General features: G+C 34.7%; 1 protein-coding gene across 3 annotated transcripts in view; it reads left to right on the top strand.

Annotated features, from left to right (window-relative positions):
- mao (monoamine oxidase) overlaps positions 1-19,198 on the top strand; it is an 83,994-nt gene that overhangs the window by 35,758 nt on the left and 29,038 nt on the right. For all 3 annotated transcript variants that reach the window (XR_009802957.1, XM_061879680.1, XM_061879679.1), the window contains exons 2-6: positions 1,373-1,467; positions 5,620-5,757; positions 13,736-13,840; positions 13,915-14,006; positions 15,454-15,595. Coding sequence is in view for 2 of the 3 variants with exons in the window: in XM_061879680.1 (XP_061735664.1) it covers positions 1,373-1,467; positions 5,620-5,757; positions 13,736-13,840; positions 13,915-14,006; positions 15,454-15,595 (572 nt within the window). In the remaining variant the exon portion in view is untranslated. The remainder of the gene's footprint in view (positions 1-1,372; positions 1,468-5,619; positions 5,758-13,735; positions 13,841-13,914; positions 14,007-15,453; positions 15,596-19,198) is intronic.

Here is a 19,198-nt window from a genome sequence, read left to right on the forward strand (position 1 = left end):
GATGATCTAGGGCCCAGAGAAGCCGGCGGCGTTTCTGGATGTTGTTGATAAATGGCTTTGGCTTTGCAATGTACAGCTTTAATTTGCACTTACAGATGTAGCGACAAACTGTATTTAAGGACAGTGGTTTTATTAAGTGTTCCTGAGCACATGTGGTGATATCCTTTAGAGATTGATGTCGGTTTTTGATACAGGAATCGAAGGTCACGGTCATTCAATGTTGGTTTCCGGCCATGCCGCTTACGTGGAGTGATTTCTCCCGATTCTCTGAACCTTTTGATGATATTATGGACCGTAGATGTTGAAATCCCCAAATTTCTTGCAATTGCACTTTGAGAAACGTTGTTCTTAAACTGTTTGATTATTTGCTCACGCATTTGTGGACAAAGGGGTGTACCTCGCCCCATCCTTTCCTGTGAAAGACTGAGCATTTTTTGGGAAGCTGTTTTTATACCCAATCATGTCAATTGCCTGGACACTTGTGGGATTTTCCAAATAAGTATGTGATGAGCATTCCTCAACTTTGTCAGTATTTATGGCCACCCTTCCCAACTTCTTTGTCACGTGTTGCTGGCATCAAATTCTAAAGTTAATGAGTATTTGAAAAAAAAAAAAAAGTTTATCAGTTTAAACATCAAATATGTTGTCTTTGTAGCATATTCAACTGAAAATGGGTTGAAAATTATTTGCAAATCATTGTATTCCGTTTATATTTACATCTAACACAATTTCCCAACTCATATGGAAACGGGGTTTGTAGTTCCACGTTATAATTTATCGGTTTTGTTTGGCTCCTGCAACATATATTTCTGCAAAGTTTTGAACAAATTTTGTTTGTCTATTATATGTTCGCTAGAGGTTCAGGTTAATGTTAAGCACAGGATGCTAAAATTAACAGAAGTTAGCACAATTTTTTTCCTAAAGTTTTTTGCTGTTCACATTTTAATTGTTTGCTAAACACCGCTTACAAACCAGCTAACGCATGCTTTTTTCAAAAATTGCTACGCCAACCAGATCTACGCTAAAATTCCTTTAGCATAGCTGATTACGTTAGCATTAAACTGACGGGGAGCTGCCACTCGCAAAAGATGGAGCTATTGTATTACAAAGTTTTATGGTAAGACGAGTTCAAAGTTTTTGCTTAACACTTTTAACAAAATAGCTTACATGCTTTCTGCATTGTTATCGCTAACCTGATCTGCGCACAAATGTATCGCTTTCTTCTTCGGCCAGTGTTTCACGCCTGCGTAAAGATGTTTTTGAGTGTTGCTGCACTTGGCAGAAGTACTGATGTTCCCAACCTCAAAAACGGTGTTATACTTCGTGCTCATTGGTTACCTTGTTGTGTTTTTTTTTTTTTTACCCCTTTCAGGGTTGAGTGCAGCCAAGCTGTTAAGAGAGAGCGGACTCAACCCCGTGGTCTTGGAGGCTCGCGACAGAGTCGGTGGTCGAACTTTCACCGTATCGGTAAGAGCTAAAATGTCCACTTAAAACTCATCTTGTTCGTAAAGATTTCCTAACGACAACATTTTGTAAAGCTATGCTAAAATATGAAGCCTAAACCACCTCCCTCAAGTCATAAAGTCATTTAAGTCTGTGACTCAACCTGCTTGCTAAGCAGCATACTGTACTACAGCGGAACTCACTTATGTCGGTCCCGCTTATGTCGACAACCCGTTTATGTAGGACAACTCATCAAGTCCACAGTGTTACTCTTTTTTACTGAAAAGTCAACATTTCTAGTCAACCACTTTTATAAAAATAAAATGTGAGAAGTCACCAGTAAATACCCAAGTTTTGGTTTAGATTTTGCTTGTGTCGTCAACCGCTTCGGTTTTCACTGTAGCAGGGAGTATTATACCATAAGAATAAAGTTGTGACTATGAGAAAAAGTCTTAACCATACAAGAATTTCCTTTTCTTGGGGGAGGTACTTAAATTCATTTATTTATTTTGGGGGGGGAGAAAATTATCTTTTTCTTTTTTTTATTACCGTATTTTTAGAAGACTAAAATTAGTTTCTAGTTAATTATGAGAATAAATTGCTTTTTTTTAAATCTTGAAATAATTAAGTCTTTTTTTTTTTTTTATAGATTATGAGAATTGTATTATATACAGTGTATATATATATATATATATATATATATATATATATATATATATATATATATATATATATATATATATATATATATATATATATATATATATATATATATATATATATATATATATATATATATATATATATATGTATGTATATGTATGTATATGTATGTATATATATATATATATATGTATGTATATGTATGTATATGTATGTATATATATATATATATATATATGTATGTATGTATGTATATGTATGTATATATATGTATATATATGTATGTATATATATATATATATATATATGTATGTATGTATATGTATGTATATATATGTATATATATATATATATATATATATATATATATATATATACAAAAAAAATACAAACAATTCCAAAATAATTTTTTGGGGCATTTTTATATTTCTTGATGTTAAAAATCATTTATTTGCAAATATAAAGTTGTATATTTTCAAGCATATTAATAATTTTTAGAGAATAACCTCATATTTTTGAGGGGGAAAAAAGTTTTGTTTTTGCAAGAAAAAATGTAAAGACTTTCAAGAAATTTTTTTGGGTGCATTTTTATATTTTTCGATGTTAAAAAGATGTATTTGCAAGTATAAAGTAGTATATTTCGGTTGTGCACTTCCACAAATGTGTGATCTGTATTACGTAAACAGAGAAACTCTGTTTTGCTACCATAGGGCATCTGAAGTCTTCCTGCAGAGACTGATGGCACTCTATTTGTCTTCTTATTACAAGAATTCACCCAATTTTTGTAGAGTATATATACTGTGTATGTATATGTATTTAGATATATACATATTTGGGGTGTGGGAAAACATCGATTTGAATTTGAATCGCGATTCTCACGTTGTGCGATTCAGAATTGATTCTCATTTAAAAAAATATATATATATTTTTTTAAATTATCAATGTTTTTTTTTTTTTTTAAATCAATCCAACAAACCAATACACAGCAATACCATAACAATGCAATCCAATTCCAATTCCAAAACCAAACCTGACCCAGCAACACTCAGAAATGCAATAAACAGAGCAATTGAGGAGACACAAACACGACACAGAACAAACCAAAAGTAGTGGTAAAGAATGATTATCAACAACAGTAACAATATTAGTTATAATTTCAGCATAGCAGTGATTAAAAATCCCTCATTGACATTATCATTAGACATTTATAAAAAATTTAAAAATAAGAACAATAGTGTCACAGTGGCTTACACTTGCATCGCATCTCGTAAGCTTGACAACACACTGTGTCCAATGTTTTCACAAAGATAAAATAAGTCATATTTTTGGTTCGTTTAATAGTTAAAACTAATTTACATTATTGCAATCAGTTGATAAAACATTGTCCTTTAAAATTATAAAAGCTTTTTTTAAAAAAAATCTACTACTCTGCTAGCATGTCAGCAGACTGGGGTAGATCCTGCTGAAATCCTATGTATTGAATGAATACAGAATCCTTTTGAATCGGAAAAATATTGTTTTTGAATTGAGAATTGAATCGAATCGAAAAAATGGATATATTATCGAATCGTGACCTCAAGAATCGATATTGAATCGAATCGTGGGACGCCCAAAGATTCACAGCCCTATTATATATACATACATACAAATAATGGCAACAAAAAAAAATTTGGGGCATTTTTATATTTTTATTGATGTTAAAAAGCCTATATTTGCAAATATAAAGTTGTATATTTTTTAGAGAATGACCTTATATTTTTGAGGGGAATAACGTTGTTTTTTTGCAAGACAAAATTGAGGGATTTTCAAGAAAACTTTTTTGTGCATTTTTATATTTTTTGATGTTAAAAAGATGTATTTGTAGGTGTAAAGTTGTATATTTTAAGCAATTAGAGGAAAAGGTCATCATTTTAAAAGAATATCCTCACATTTTTGAGAAAAACGGTTGTCTTTCTGCACGGAAAATTTAACAATTTCAAGAATTCTTTTTTTGTACATTTTTATATTTTTTTATGTTAAAAATATTTAGTTTGCAATTATAAAGTTTTATATTTTTTTTAGCAAACTAAGGAAAAGGTCATAATTTTAAAACAATATCGTCATATTTTTGAGGATTTTTTTTTTTATTTTTGCAAGAAAAACTAAAAACATTTTCAAGAAAAAAAAAAGGGTACAATTTTATATTTTTTGGGCGTTAAAAAGGTGTTATTTGCAAGCATAAAGTTGTATATGTTTTTAGCAAATTAAGAAAAGGGTCATCATCATTTCAAGAGAATAACCTCATATTTCTGAAGGGAAAAAAGCTGTCTTTCAAGAAAAAATAGAAAGGTTTTAAAAAATGATTTTTACAATTTAATATTTTTTGATTATTTATTTGCATAAATATATATATTTTTAAGCAGATTGAGGAAAAGGTCATCATTTTAGGAAAAAAAAAAAATATATATATATATATAGATAAATATATTTATATAAAATAGACACAGTTTTAATGAAAAAAAGATTGTATTTTCGCAAGAAAAAATAACAAATATTCAAGAACATTTTTTGTGCATTTTTGTATATTTTTTTATAATAAAAAGGTTTTATTTGCAATTATAAAGTTGGATATTTAAAAGCAAATTGAGGAAAAAGTCATCATTTTAAGAGAATAACCTCATATTTTTGAGGAAAAAAAGAAAACATTTTCAAAAAAATCTTGGGGTACATTTTTAGATTTTTTGACGTTAAAAATATGTTATATGCAAGTATAAAGTTGTATATTTTTGAGCAAATTGGGAAAAAGGTCATCATCATTTTAAGAAAAAAATAAAGTTATATATATATATATATATATATATATATATATATATATATATATATATATAAAATAGATACTTAGTTTTAATGAAAAGAGATTGTATTTTGGCAAGAAAAAAATTACAAATATTCAAGACAAATTTTTTTGTGCATTTTTAGATGTTTTTTATAATAAAAAGGTTTCATTTGCAATTATAAAGTTGTATAAGGTTATCATTTTAAGAGAATAACCCTCATATTTTTTAGGAAAAAAAGATTGTATTTTAGCAAGACAAAATAAAAACATTTTCAAGGAAACATTTTCGGACAGTTTTATATTTTTTTTACGTTAAAAAGGTTTTATTTGAAAAATATACAATATAAAGTTGTATGTTTTTAAGCAAATTGAGGAAAAGATCATCTTCTATTTTTGGGAGAAAAATCCGATGTTTTTGAGAAAAATGTTCATCTCCGAGCAAAAAGTCTCAGTGTTGCAAGTCTTTTTTATAATGTTATTTTGTATTTGTAAAAAGAAGCCTTAACCATTTAATATTGTTCAAGTTCGCCACTTTGTTCTAGTATTTTTCTGACATTATAATTATCATAGTCTTTTTCCTTCGTAACAAACATCACATTTGTTCTTGTGTTTTCCTCCAAAATATACAGTAGGACTTTATTCTTGTGCGTGTACGACTTGATGTTGTGGCTTCTCATGTTGGTTGTGTCTCATGGCAGAATAAGGAGACCAAGTGGGTGGATCTGGGCGGGGCTTACGTGGGCCCCACGCAGAATCGCATCCTGCGATTGGCCAAGCAGTACGGCGTGAAGACGTACAAAGTCAACGAGCAGGAGAGTCTGCTGCATCATGTCAACGTGAGTGTCCAACATGCTTGTAGCGGCCGTGTACGTGGGTTCGATTCCGCCGGGCAGGGATGTGGTCAGCTGGGAAGGACTTCATTCTCCAGATGGACCCTGATCAGTAAAACAATGAAAAAAGATGTTTGGAGGTACAATTGAAAGATCTTCTTTAGTGGCTGAGCTTTGGCAGAGACAAAGAGCGCTGTTGTTGATCACAAACAGACTCGCTTGTTTCCAAAATGAAGTCTTTGAAGATATTTGATTAGCGATCATGAAGTAGATTTCTAAAAACGGCAGAACATTCTACTGTATGTTGTGTAGAAGATCTTAGGTAGCCTCTTTGCTTAAAAAGAGCATATAGAGGATCTTTGACTCAGGTTTTTGTATAGGCCAATAAAAAGTGCAGTGCGCTGCCGTCCGATTGGGAAGCTTTCACTACCTTTTTTGCAAAAATATAAAGGATCTTTGACTTGCCTTTTGGCAGTACTAGATCCTTAAAAACAGCAGAGTTCTCCCGTCATATACGATCTTTGACATTTGCTATTGATTACTAAAAACAGCAGAGTTCTCCTGTCATACACAATATTAAAATCTTTGACTTTTGCTATTGATTACTAAAAACACCAGAGTTCTTCTGTCATACACGGTATTAAGATCTTTGACTTTTGCTATTGATTACTAAAAACAGCAGAGTTGTTCTGTCATACACCGTATTAGGATCTTTGACTTTACTATTGATTACTAAAAACAGCAGAGTTCTCCCGTCATACACCGTATTAAGTTCTTTGACTTTTGCTATTGATTACTAAAAACAACAGTGTTCTTCTGTCATACACTGTATTAAGATTGTTGAATTTTGCTATTGATTACTAAAAACAGCAGAGTTCTTCTGTCATGCACCGTACTAAGATCTTTGACTATGGCTTTTTGATTACTAAAACAGCAGAGTTCTTCTGTCATACACCGTATTAAGATCTTTGGCTTTACTATAGATTACTAAAAACAGCAGAGTTCTCCCGTCATACAAAGTATTAAGTTCTTTGACTTTTGCTATTGATTACTAAAAACAGCAGAGTTCTTCTGTCATACACCGTATTAAGATCTTTGTCTTTTGCTATTGATTACTAAAAACAGCAGAGTTCTTCTGTCATGCACCGTATTAAGATCTTTGACTTTGGCTATTGATTACTAAAAACAGCAGAGTTCTTCTGTCATACACCGTATTAAGATCTTTGTCTTTTGCGATTAATTATTAAAAGCAGCAGAGTTCTTCTGTCATGCACCGAATTAAGTTCTTTGACTTTTGCTATTGATTACTAAAAACAGCAGAGTTCTTCTGTCATACACCGTATTAAGATCTTTGGCTTTACTATAGATTACTAAAAACAGCAGAGTTCTCCCGTCATACAAAGTATTAAGTTCTTTGACTTTTGCTATCGATGACTAAAAATAGCAGAGTTCTTCTGTCATACACCGTATTAAGATCTTTGTCTTTTGCTATTGATGACTAAAAACAGCAGAGTTCTTCTGTCATGCATCGTATTAAGGTCTTTGACTTTGGTTATTGAGTACTAAAAACAGCAGAGTTCTTCTGTCATACACCGTATTAAGATCTTTGACTTTTGCTACTGATTACTAAAAACAGCAGAGTTCTTCTGTCATGCACCGTATTAAGTTCTTTGACTTTTGCTATTGATTACTAAAAACAACAGAGTTCTTCTGTCATACACCGTATTAAGATCGTTGTCTTTTGCTATTGATTACTAAAACAGCAGAGTTCTTCTGTCATACACCGTATTAAGACCCTTGGCTTTACTATTGATTACTAAAAACAGCAGAGTTCTCCCGTCATACACATATTAAGTTCTTTGACTTTTACCATTGATTACTAAAAAAAGCAGAGTGCTCAGGTCCTACACACTATTAAGATCTTTGACTTTTACTATTGATTATTAAAAACAGCAGAGTTCTTCTGTCATACACAGTATTAAGATATTTGTCTTTTGCTATTGATGGCTAAAAACAGCAGTTCTCCCATCATACACCGTATTAAGATCTTTGACTTTTGCTATTGATTACTAAAAACAGTAGAGTTCTCCCGTCATATACAGTAAGCAGAGCATTCCTTGCTACGTGGCAGCCTGAGTGCAGCTGGGATAGGCTCCAGCACCCCAATTGGCAGAAAAAGGATGGATGGATAAATGGCATTCCTTGTTACTGTTTTTAGGGACACCAATGTTTCCTTCATGTTAAGGATCTTTGACTCACGTTTTTGCAAAATATTCCTAAAACCAGCAACGCGCTCCTGTTACATAGATGATCTTTGAACAGAGTTATACAGCAGAGCGCTTCTGTCATATAGAGGATCCTTGACTAGCGTTCTTGTAGTAGGGTCTGAAAAATAGCAGAGCGCTCCTGTCATTTAGAGGATCTTTGACTAGCGCTCTTGTACTTCGTTTTTAAAAACAGCAGAGTGCTTCTTTCATATACAGGATGTTAGACTAGCGTTCTTGTAGTACGTTCTTAAAAACAGCAGAGCAATCCTGTCACATAGGGGATCTTTGACCAGAGTTATACAGCAGAGCGCTCCTATCATATAGAGGATCTTTGAGTAGTGTACTTGTAGTAGGTTCTTAAAACAGCAGAGTGTTTGTGTATATAAAGGATCTTTGACTAGAGTTATACAGCAGAGCGCTTTTGTCATGTAGAGGATCTTTGGCTGGAGTTACACATCAGAGTGCTCCTCTGTCATGTAGAGGATCTTTGATTAGAGTTATTGTGGTATGTTCTTAAAAACAGCAGATCTATCCTGTCATATAGAGAATCTTTGTCTAGAATTATACAGCAGAGCGCTCCTGTCATATGGAGGATCTTTGACTAGCATTCTTGTAGTAGGTCCTTAATACAGCAGAGCGCTCCTGTCATATAGAGATTCTCTCACCAGAGTTATCGTTGTATGTTCTTAAAAACAGCAGAGTGCTCCTGTCATATAGAGGATCTTTGACTAGTGTCCTTTTAATAGGTTCTTAAAAAAAGCAGAGCACTCCTCTGTCAAATAGAGGATCTTTGATTAGAGTTACAGTATACAGCAGAGTGCTCCTGTCACATACAGGATCTTTGACTAGCGTTCTTGTAGGTTCTTAACAGCAGAGCGCTCATATCATATAGACATTCTTTGACCAGAGTTATTGTTGTACGTTCCTCAAAACAGCAGAGTGCTCCTGTCATATACAGATTCTTTGACCAGAGTTATCGTCGTATGTTCTTAAAAACAGCAAAGTTTTCCTGTTAAAAAGAGGCTCTTTAACCAGAGTTATACAGCAGAGCGCTCCTGTCACATAGAGGATCTTTGACTAGCGTCCTTGTAGTAGGTTCTTAAAAACAGCAGAGCGCTTTCGTCAAATAGAGGATCTTTGGACAAAAAAATGCAAATATTTCCCCAGAGACAGTAGCAAAGCAGTAATGTTTGTCTCTGCTGAACGAACAACCAAAGCACTCGAAAAAGATGCGAGAAGCCATCTTTCTTGGCTTTTTCTCCATATCTTGTTAAAGCTGTCGTGTTCCTCAACCTGATTTGATTTTGTGTACTGCTACCATGTTTCCAGATGCAGTCCACCCGTCTGTATATCACATGACTCTGTGTGTGTGTGTGTGTGTGTGTGTGTGTGTGTGTGTGTGTGTGTGTGTGTGTGTGTGTGTGTGTGTGTGTGTGTGTGTGTGTGTGTGTGTGTGTGTGTGTGTGTGTGTGTGTGTGTGTGTGTGTGTGCGTTGGATGTAGACCGCGTTGTTCAGGTCATTGAATCATCACATAAAATATCTTGTGAGCACACCTTCCTTCCATCCATCCATCCATTTCCTACCGCTTGTCCCTGTATTTTAGAGCAGGTACAACAACCTAATGCTAGAAACAGTTCCCAGTGAGAAGTGTTGCGATCCAACACCACAACAAAGCTGAATAGTCAACATAAGTCAGCGTGCACATGCTGCTGAGGTGACCTGCAGGTACGATGTAAGCGCGTATCCTTAACAACTATCTCTGCATGATCCATTTCTCGCTTCCTGGATGGTTGCCATGGCAGCAGGCTTTACCCGCAGACTGCTCACTGTTATGTCAGGCGTGTGTATTTATTTAACTTATTTTCAATCGCATCCATGAGCTCTTAATACACTTTTTTTTTACAACCACTTTTAAATTAATTTAAAAAGAAAATACTGAATGAAATCAAAACGGAAGACATCATTTAAAAACAGTTTCCCCAAATGTTGTTTTGACTTATATTGACATCCATTAAAATGAGAAATCTGGGCATGTGGAGGGTGTTTTCTTTTACAAACTAAGTTTTGCAGGTCGCTAGACGCGTGTCTGTCTCTTCAAGGCTTTAAGGCGCCTCTTAAAGTTAGCATAATAGTAGCAGAAATAGTATAATAGTAGCCCAGCAGGGTTAGTATAACAGCAGTAATAATAATAATAATATAGCAGCAGCAATATTATTATAATAGTATGATAGTAGCAGTGATAATACAAAACCAGTGAAGTTGGCACATTGTGTAAATGGTAAATTAAAAAAGAATACAATGATTTGCAGATCCTTTTCAACCTACAGTGGGGCAAAAAAGTATTTAGTCAGCCACCGATTGTGCAAGTTCTCCCACTTAAAATGATGACAGAAGTCTGTAATTTTCATCATAGGTACACTTCAACTGTGAGAGACGGAATGTGAAAAAAAAAATCCAGGAATTCACATTGTTGGAATTTTAAATAATTTATTTGGTCATTATGGTGGAAAATAAGTATTTGGTCAACCATTCAAAGCTCTCACTGATGGAAGGAGGTGTTGGCTCAAAATCTCACGATACATGGCCCCATTCATTCTTTCCTTAACACGGATCAATCGTCCTGTCCCCTTAGCAGAAAAACAGCCCCAAAGCATGATGTTTCCACCCCCATGCTTCACAGCAGGTCTGGTGTTCTTGGGATGCAACTCAGTATTCTTCTTCCTCCAAACAAGACGAGTTGAGTTTATACCAAAATGGATACATGGATGATACAGCAGAGGATTGGGAGAATGTCATGTGGTCAGATGAAAGCAAAATATAACTTTTTGGTATAAACTCAACTCGTCGTGTTTGGAGTATTATTGTATATTGTATACAATACTCAATAATAATAATAATAATAGTTATTATTACTATTGAGTATTATAATTTATATGTAATAGTGGTAGTAGTAATATTAGTATAATTGTGGCAGTAGTAATAGTAGTATAATAGTAGCAGTAGTAATAGTAGTATAATAGTATCAGTAGTAATATTAGTATAATACTGGCAGTAGTAATATTAGTATAATAGTAGCAGTAGTAATGTTAGTATAATAGTATCAGTAGTAATAGTAGTATAATAGTAGCAGTAGTAATAATAGTTTAATAGTATCAGTGGTAATAATAGTATAATAGTAGCAGTAGTAATAATAGTATAATAGTAGCAGTAGTAATATTAGTATAATAGTGGCAGTAGTAATGGTAGTATAATAGTAGTAGTAGTAATATTAGTATAATAGTAGCAGTAGTAATATTAGTATAATAGTAGCAGTAGTAATATTAATATAATAGTAGCAGTAGTAATATTAGTATAATAGTATCAGTAGTAATATTAGTATAATAGTAGCAGTAGTAATATTAGTATAATCGTGGGAGTAGTAATATTAGTATAATATTAGCAGCGACTAATAGCGAGCAAGCACGCGTGTGCACAGCCATTGTGTAATCACGGCTAGCTCCTGTTGCTTATCATCTTTTGCTTTGGCAGATTGTAATCCATAAAAAAAGGTCCAGTGCTGGATTTACTTATCAGAGGAGGCCTAGAGGCGGTTGCAGCCAACACACACTGGGCAGCATTCGAAGACACTTACAGTATCTGGCTGTTATCACAAGCTGCATGCAGTATCATTCCATTGCATTACTCACTATCACCTTGCAATGATCTCACACCTCAGGTGCTGCTGTGACATTTCATATCATGATTTACAGTCTTGTTTCCAATATGTTGCTTACAATGGCGCCACCTATAGGTCTGTGTGTGACCTTGTCTGATGTCTGTGCTGTCTGATGTAGACACAGATGCTGGCGTGCATCCTCATCCCTTTTGTGTTCACTCGATCGCTGTCACCATGGAGACGGCGAGGAGTAACTGTTGCTCCGTGGTGACAGGCATTGCCCAGCCCGGCCTTTTTAACACACCGTGGAGACATTTTGTCATATCAACAGTCCTGTTTAAATCTATCTTAATGTTGAGACAAAGGCCCAGATCACTGCAAGATGAAATGCCAGGCGACATGTCATGTGTGAATGTTACAGGGAATAATTGCCCTACCATCTGTAAACTTTATGACTTACTGTCTACATGTGTCAATAAATCTTGAGGTCAATAGTCCAGACCTTTTTGCTATCCTGACATAAACCGTGTTTCATAATCTCTGTTCGTGGACAAAGTACTACAGATACTAAAACATATGTACTCACCCGAGTTCATCACATTTCATTAGGATAAAAGTGTAGTACAAATTGTATTTGGTATAACATGTACTATATGTTATTACCGGTACATATATAGTGTAATAGTACGCATTTAATTTTTATTAATTTAAGAATATTACAATTCTATTTACTTTTTCTGAACTGTTTATTGTATATGTATTTTATCATACTGTGATATAGCTATGTATATTGTTAATGTATATTTTTTTGTATCAACTATTTTTATTTGTTTGTAAAGAAAATATGACCAAATATATCATGGTATATTTTATTTTTATTGGATTAATACATGGTTTATTATATATATAGTTGAATTATGATGGAGTAAATAATAATAATAATACTGGTTTTAATAAATATTACAGTACACTGATAGGTAGCTATTATAACTTCATATATATTATTTTATTAATTGCTAATATGATCTTTTTCTCTGCGTCTTCTTTGTTACTATTTTATCTTATCTTAAATACAAAATGTATATATGTGTGTATATATATATATATATATATATATATATATATATATATATATATATACTGTATATATATATTTCTATATATATATACTGTATATATATATTTCTATATATATATATATATATATAGTCTTTATGTTTTTATTTTATTTTATCTTAAAAACATTATGTATATATGCGTGCGTGCGTGTATGTGTATATATATATATATATACATATATATATATATATTTAAGATAAAATAGAAACATTATAATGAAAATTCTGAAAAAAAGATCATATTTGCAAATATATATATATGTGTGTGTGTGTGTATATATATATATGGATATGTGTATTTATATATATATATATATATATGTGTGTATGTATTTATATTTATACGTATGTATATGTATATATGTGTACCTATATATATATATATATATATATATATATATATATATATATATATATATATATATATATATATATATATATATATATATATATATATATATATATATATATATATATATATATATATATATATATATATATATATATATATATATATATATATATATATATATATATATATATATATATATATATATATATATATATATATATATATGTATATGTATATGTGTATATAAGAATAGTTCATTAAAAAAATATATATATTAATAATATACATAGTTATATCACAGTATGATAAAATACATATATAATAAATAGTACAGCAATAGTAAATATAATTGTAATATTTTTCCAAAAATAAAAATTAATATTACTATTTGCACATTACAATTCAAAATACATGATCCTATAAATAATTATTCGACTACATTATTGAATGTCATAAAAATGCATGAGCCAAAGTGTAGGCATAATTTTTGATACAGTTCTTGTATTGTTTGTAATGATAAACAATTCTTGAACAAATAATAATAATATGTTGAATAATTTCTAGAATAATTCCATTGTTGGTGTCCATCAGGGAAAGTCCTACCACTTCAAAGGGTCCTTCCCCCCCACATGGAACCCCATCGTCATGTTGGACTTCAACCATCTGTTCAGGACAATAGACGAGATGGGCAAGGAGGTAAAAAAAAAACGTTGGACTCTGGTCGTCCTTTTATCCCGTCTCGTGTCCCAACTAGTCCTCTGTCTTTGAAGATCCCCAGAGAGGCCCCCTGGAAAGCCCCCCATGCTGAGGAGTGGGACAAGATGAGCATGCTTCAGTTCTTTGAGAAAATCTGCTGGACCAAGTAGGTTCTGATCAGTGTTGCCAAGTCCGCTTATTATTAGCAACTTAGAGCTTGTTTATTTTACAGTCGCTCACAAATTTTGTGAGTCGGGGGTTGAGTTTTTTGGGAGGATTGTTTTTGAAAGTGTTGTTACTTATTTGAGCTTGCTTTACTGTCTCGACTTGAAAGCAAAATACGAATGGGTCGTTTGATAATTTGTCTTTTCTAGACGTTTTCTGCCTCAACCACAATCACACTTAAATGACGCATGTGAAACTAACTACGCCAGAGTCCAGACCTAAAGACAAACCGGAAAAACAGGACTGTGATCATTAGTAGCAGTAAGTGGGCAAAACTATGATACACAATGCCCTTTTCATGTTCTGAAAATAAATAAATGAGGTCTATTAGATGTAACACAAGCAACTGTTTGCTTTGTCATTATGATGATTTTAATCTACATTTTAAAACACTTGTGATCTAGCTAATATATACTGGATACTCTTTGGTGTCAATTTTGCCTACATTTTCCTCCAAAGCCACATTAGAACCCATTTTTTGGGAGTTATGTCTGCAAGACGTTGGTTTGTGGAGGCGTTTCCAGATTGCAAATGAAACCACGCCCCAACCAAAAGAATCTTAATTTATCTTTTGAAAATGTACATATGCACTGTGAAAACAAACCCCACTACTATTTTTTTTTTTATCAGACATGATCGAAAACAAACTTCTTTATATAGATTCACCCGGTCACAACATTAGGTACACCCGCATATTCTCTGATCGATTCAGACTCTGTATCACGTCGGTGTTATTATGTACATGCCAAAATTGTATAAAAATGAAATTGTATCTTACCTTTTTTTGTGTTTCCTCATGACCTGACCTAATGTCCAAATAAGTACGTCCACCACGCAATGATGTCACACCGTAGCCAGACTACAACGTGAACAGAGGCATCCAAAACTGCGTGCAAGTTCACGACCCAAATGCATGAACCTTAAAATTTGGACACGAGTGTCCACAATACGAATGTCTTGAGTAGTCCCGGGTTCAATCCCGGGCTCGGGATCTTTCTGTGTGGAGTTTGCATGTCCTCCCCGTGAAAGCGTGGGTTCCCTCCGGGTACTCCGGCTTCCTCCCACCTCCAAAAACATGCACCTGGGGATAGGTTGATTGGCAACACTAAATTGGCCCAAGTGTGTGAATGTGAGTGTGAATGTTGTCTGTCTATCTGTGTTGGCCCTGCGATGAGGTGGCGACTTGTCCAGGGTGTAAACCGCCTTCCGCCTGATTGTAGCTGAGATAGGCGCCAACGCCCCCCGCGACCCCAAAAGGGAATAAGCGGTAGAAAATGGATGGATTCTCCACACCATTAGTTGACAGTGCTGGGAAGATGAGTAGATGGTATTCATTGAATAAAAAGTCAAACACAATCCCAACCTGGTTTTTTTTTGTGTCCCCCGAGTGCCGCCCGCCGCTTCGGCACCTTGTTTGTCAACGTCAACGTGACCTCTGAACCCCACGAGGTGTCAGCCCTCTGGTTCCTGTGGTACGTGAAGCAGTGTGGAGGAACCATGAGGATCTTCTCCACCACCAACGGAGGACAGGTAAGAACCGATCTCCTCGGGATACATGCTAGTTTGTGTTTTCAGGCCCGTCTAGGCGGCACCGTCCACCCTCATACCCCTTTTCCACTGCAGCAGTTCCAGTGTATGCTCAGAATTGGATTGCAGAGTTTTAATTTTCTATTGTCAAGGCACAAAGTAGTGTTTGGTATCATGGAGTAGAGTTCTGTGCAATCTAATAATAAAAGTTTCAATTAATCAATCAATCAAGCTTATCAGTGGACTACAAAGGCGGACGCGCGGCATTTTTCAGGACTTATGCAGATCCCAAATACATATCAGCAGGTACCAGATGCTTTTGCATATTATTGCGAAACAAAACGCCAGATAATGTTCACCATAATAATACTTGTACTGTATGTTGAAGCATAGTGCGATCCATCAAGCGCTGCGGCTACATAGCTTACCAAAGTCGTACTAAAACATTTTTATAGATTTTTGAGCGCCGTGTGTAATGTTCGATATTTTCAATGGAACATATCAAATGTTGGTGTTGTTTACTTGAGTCATATTGCCTCATATTGCAGTCTACACGTATCTCTTATTTGTGACTGCCATCTATTGGTCACAATTATCATTACACCAAATACCAAATAAAATAGCTTTGAGGTTGGTAAGCAAAACCAGAATTATTCCGTACATTTGGCGGACTGTCGAGTTTTGAGGGGAAAAAAAGGATTTTAACTTAATCTTATAGTCCGGAAAATACGGTATGTAAATACATACATGTACATAAATATGTATCTATATGCATATACATACAGTATATTTATACATATACATATATGTATGTATATATACTGTATACATATATATATATATAGCAGTATTTATGTTCTACTATTATGAAAATATTCTCACCAACGATCACAACCTTTTTTTCAAAACATTAATACTTTGTTCTTGCAATATTAGAACTATATCATGATTATAGTCTCATAACATTATATATTTTTTATATATATTATTTTCTTAACAATCACAAAATGTTACTTATTCTTATAATATCAAAATTATATAATCAATCAATCAATCAATGATTATTTATATAGCCCTAAATTAGTAGTGTCTCAAAGGGCTGCACAAACCACAACACAAACCACTACGACATCGTCGGTCGGGCCAACGTAAGGGCAAGGAAAACTTACACCCAGTGGGACGTCGGTAACAATGAAGACTATGAGAAACCTTGGAGAGGACCGCATATGTGGGCAACCCCCCTCCCTCTAGGGGACCGAAAGCAATGGATGTCGAGCGGGTCTAACATGATACTGTGAAAGTTCAACCCATAGTGGATCCAACACAGCAGAGAGAGTCCCGTCCACAGTGGAGCCAACAGGAAACCATCCCAAGCGGAGGCGGATCAGCAGCGCAAAGATGTCCCAGCCGATACACAGGGAAGCGGTCCATCCTGGGTCCCGACTCTGGACGAGCGGTCCATCCTGGGTCCTAAGTCTGGACAGCCAGTACTTCAACCATGGCCATCACACCGGACCCCCTCCACAAGGGAGAGTGGGAGAGAGGAGAAAAAGAAAAGAAACGGCAGATCAACTGGTCTAAAAAGGGGTTCTATTTAAAGGCTAGAGTATACAAATGAGTTTTAAGGTGAGACTTAAATGCTTCTACTGAGGTGGCATCTCAAACTGTTACCGGGAGGGCATTCCAGAGTACTGGAGCCCGAACGGAAAACGCTCTATAGCCCGCAGACTTTTTTTGGGCTTTAGGGATCACTAATAAGCCGGAGTCCTTTGAACGCAGATTTCTTGCCGGGACATATGGTACAATACAATCGGCATGATAGGATGGAGCTAGACCGTGTAGTATTTTATACGTAAGTAGTAAAACCTTAAAATCACATCTTAAGTGCACAGGAAGCCAGTGCAGGCGAGCCAGTACAGGCGTAATGTGATCAAACTTTCTTGTTCTTGTCAAAAGTCTAGGAGCCGCATTTTCTACCAACTGTAATCGTTCAATGCTAGACATGGGAAGACCCGAAAATAATACGTTACAGTAATCGAGACGAGACGTAACAAATGCATGGATAATGATCTCAGCGTCTTTAGTGGACAAAATAGAGCGAATTTTAGCAATATTAAGGAGATGAAAGAAAGCCGTTTTAATAACGCTTTTAATGTGTGTCTCAAACGAGAGAGTTGGGTCAAAGATAATACCCAGGTTCTTTACCGAGTCGCCTTGTTTAATTGTTTGGTTTTCAAATGTTAAAGTTGTATTATTAAATAGAGTTCGGTGTCTAGCAGGACCGATAATCAGCTTTTCCGTTTTTTTTGCGTTGAGTTGCAAAAAGTTAGCGGACATCCATTGTTTAATTTCATTAAGACACGCCTCCAGCTGACTACAATCCGGCGTGTTGGTCAGCTTTAGGGGCATGTAGAGTTGGGTTTCATCAGCATAACAGTGAAAGCTAACACCGTATTTGCGTATGATGTCACCTAGCGGCAGCATGTAGATGCTGAAGAGTGCAGGGCCAAGGACCGAACCCTGGGGAACTCCACACGTTACCTTAACGTAGTCCGAGGTCACACTGTTATGGGAGACGCACTGCATCCTATCAGTAAGATAAGAGTTAAACCAAGACAGGGCTAAGTCTGACATACCAATTCGTGTTTTGATATGCTCTAATAAAATATTATGATCGACGGTATCGAAAGCAGCGCTAAGATCGAGGAGCAGCAACATAGATGACGCATCAGAATCCATTGTTAGCAATAGATCATTAGTCATTTTTGCGAGGGCTGTCTCCTTAGAGTGATTTGCCCTGAAACCGGATTGAAAGGTTTCACATAGATTGTTAGACATTAAGTGTTCATTTAGCTGCTCTGCAACAATTTTTTCGATGATTTTTTAAATAAAGGGAAGGTGAAACACCGGTCGGTAGTTTACCATGAGGTCAGGATCGAGGTTAGGTCTTTTAAGGAGAGGATGAATAACCGCTTTTTTGAATGCTAGGGGAACAGTGCCCGAGGAAAGTGATAAGTTTATAATATTTAGCACTGATGGACCTAATAATACAAAGAGCTCCTTGATAAGTTTCCCAGGAAGTGGGTCAAGTAAACATGTTGTCTGTTTTATTCCATTTACACATTGTAACAATTTTTCTTATGTTATTTCCTCAAAACGAGAGAAACTATTTCGGAGGGCAGTATCCACCGTATATACAGTCAATTCTTCTAATGTTATTTCCTCAAAACGAGAGAAACTATTTTGGAAGGCAGTGTCCGCAGTATATACAGTCGTATCTGTGTTAATAGAACCCAGTTGTAGCTGGGACACATTGTCTTTAATCTCCTTTCTAATGACTTCAATTTTCTTATTAAAGAATTTCATAACGTTTTCTGCTGGGTGGAGCTACAGGAAGGAGTCCCTTGTTTGGTAAGCGATGCTACCGTACTAAACAAAAATTTAGGATCGTTTTTATTAAGTTGGATGAGATTTGAGTAATATTTAGGTTTAGCTACGGTAAGCACGCATTTATAAGTTATTAAACTATCACTCCATGCTTGATGGTGCACCTCAAGTTTAGTCGTGCGCCATTTGCGTTCTAGCTTTCTACATAATAATTTCTGA

The sequence above is a fragment of the Nerophis ophidion genome, linkage group LG19 (assembly GCF_033978795.1).
Source record: "Nerophis ophidion isolate RoL-2023_Sa linkage group LG19, RoL_Noph_v1.0, whole genome shotgun sequence".
Taxonomy (NCBI): domain Eukaryota; kingdom Metazoa; phylum Chordata; class Actinopteri; order Syngnathiformes; family Syngnathidae; genus Nerophis; species Nerophis ophidion.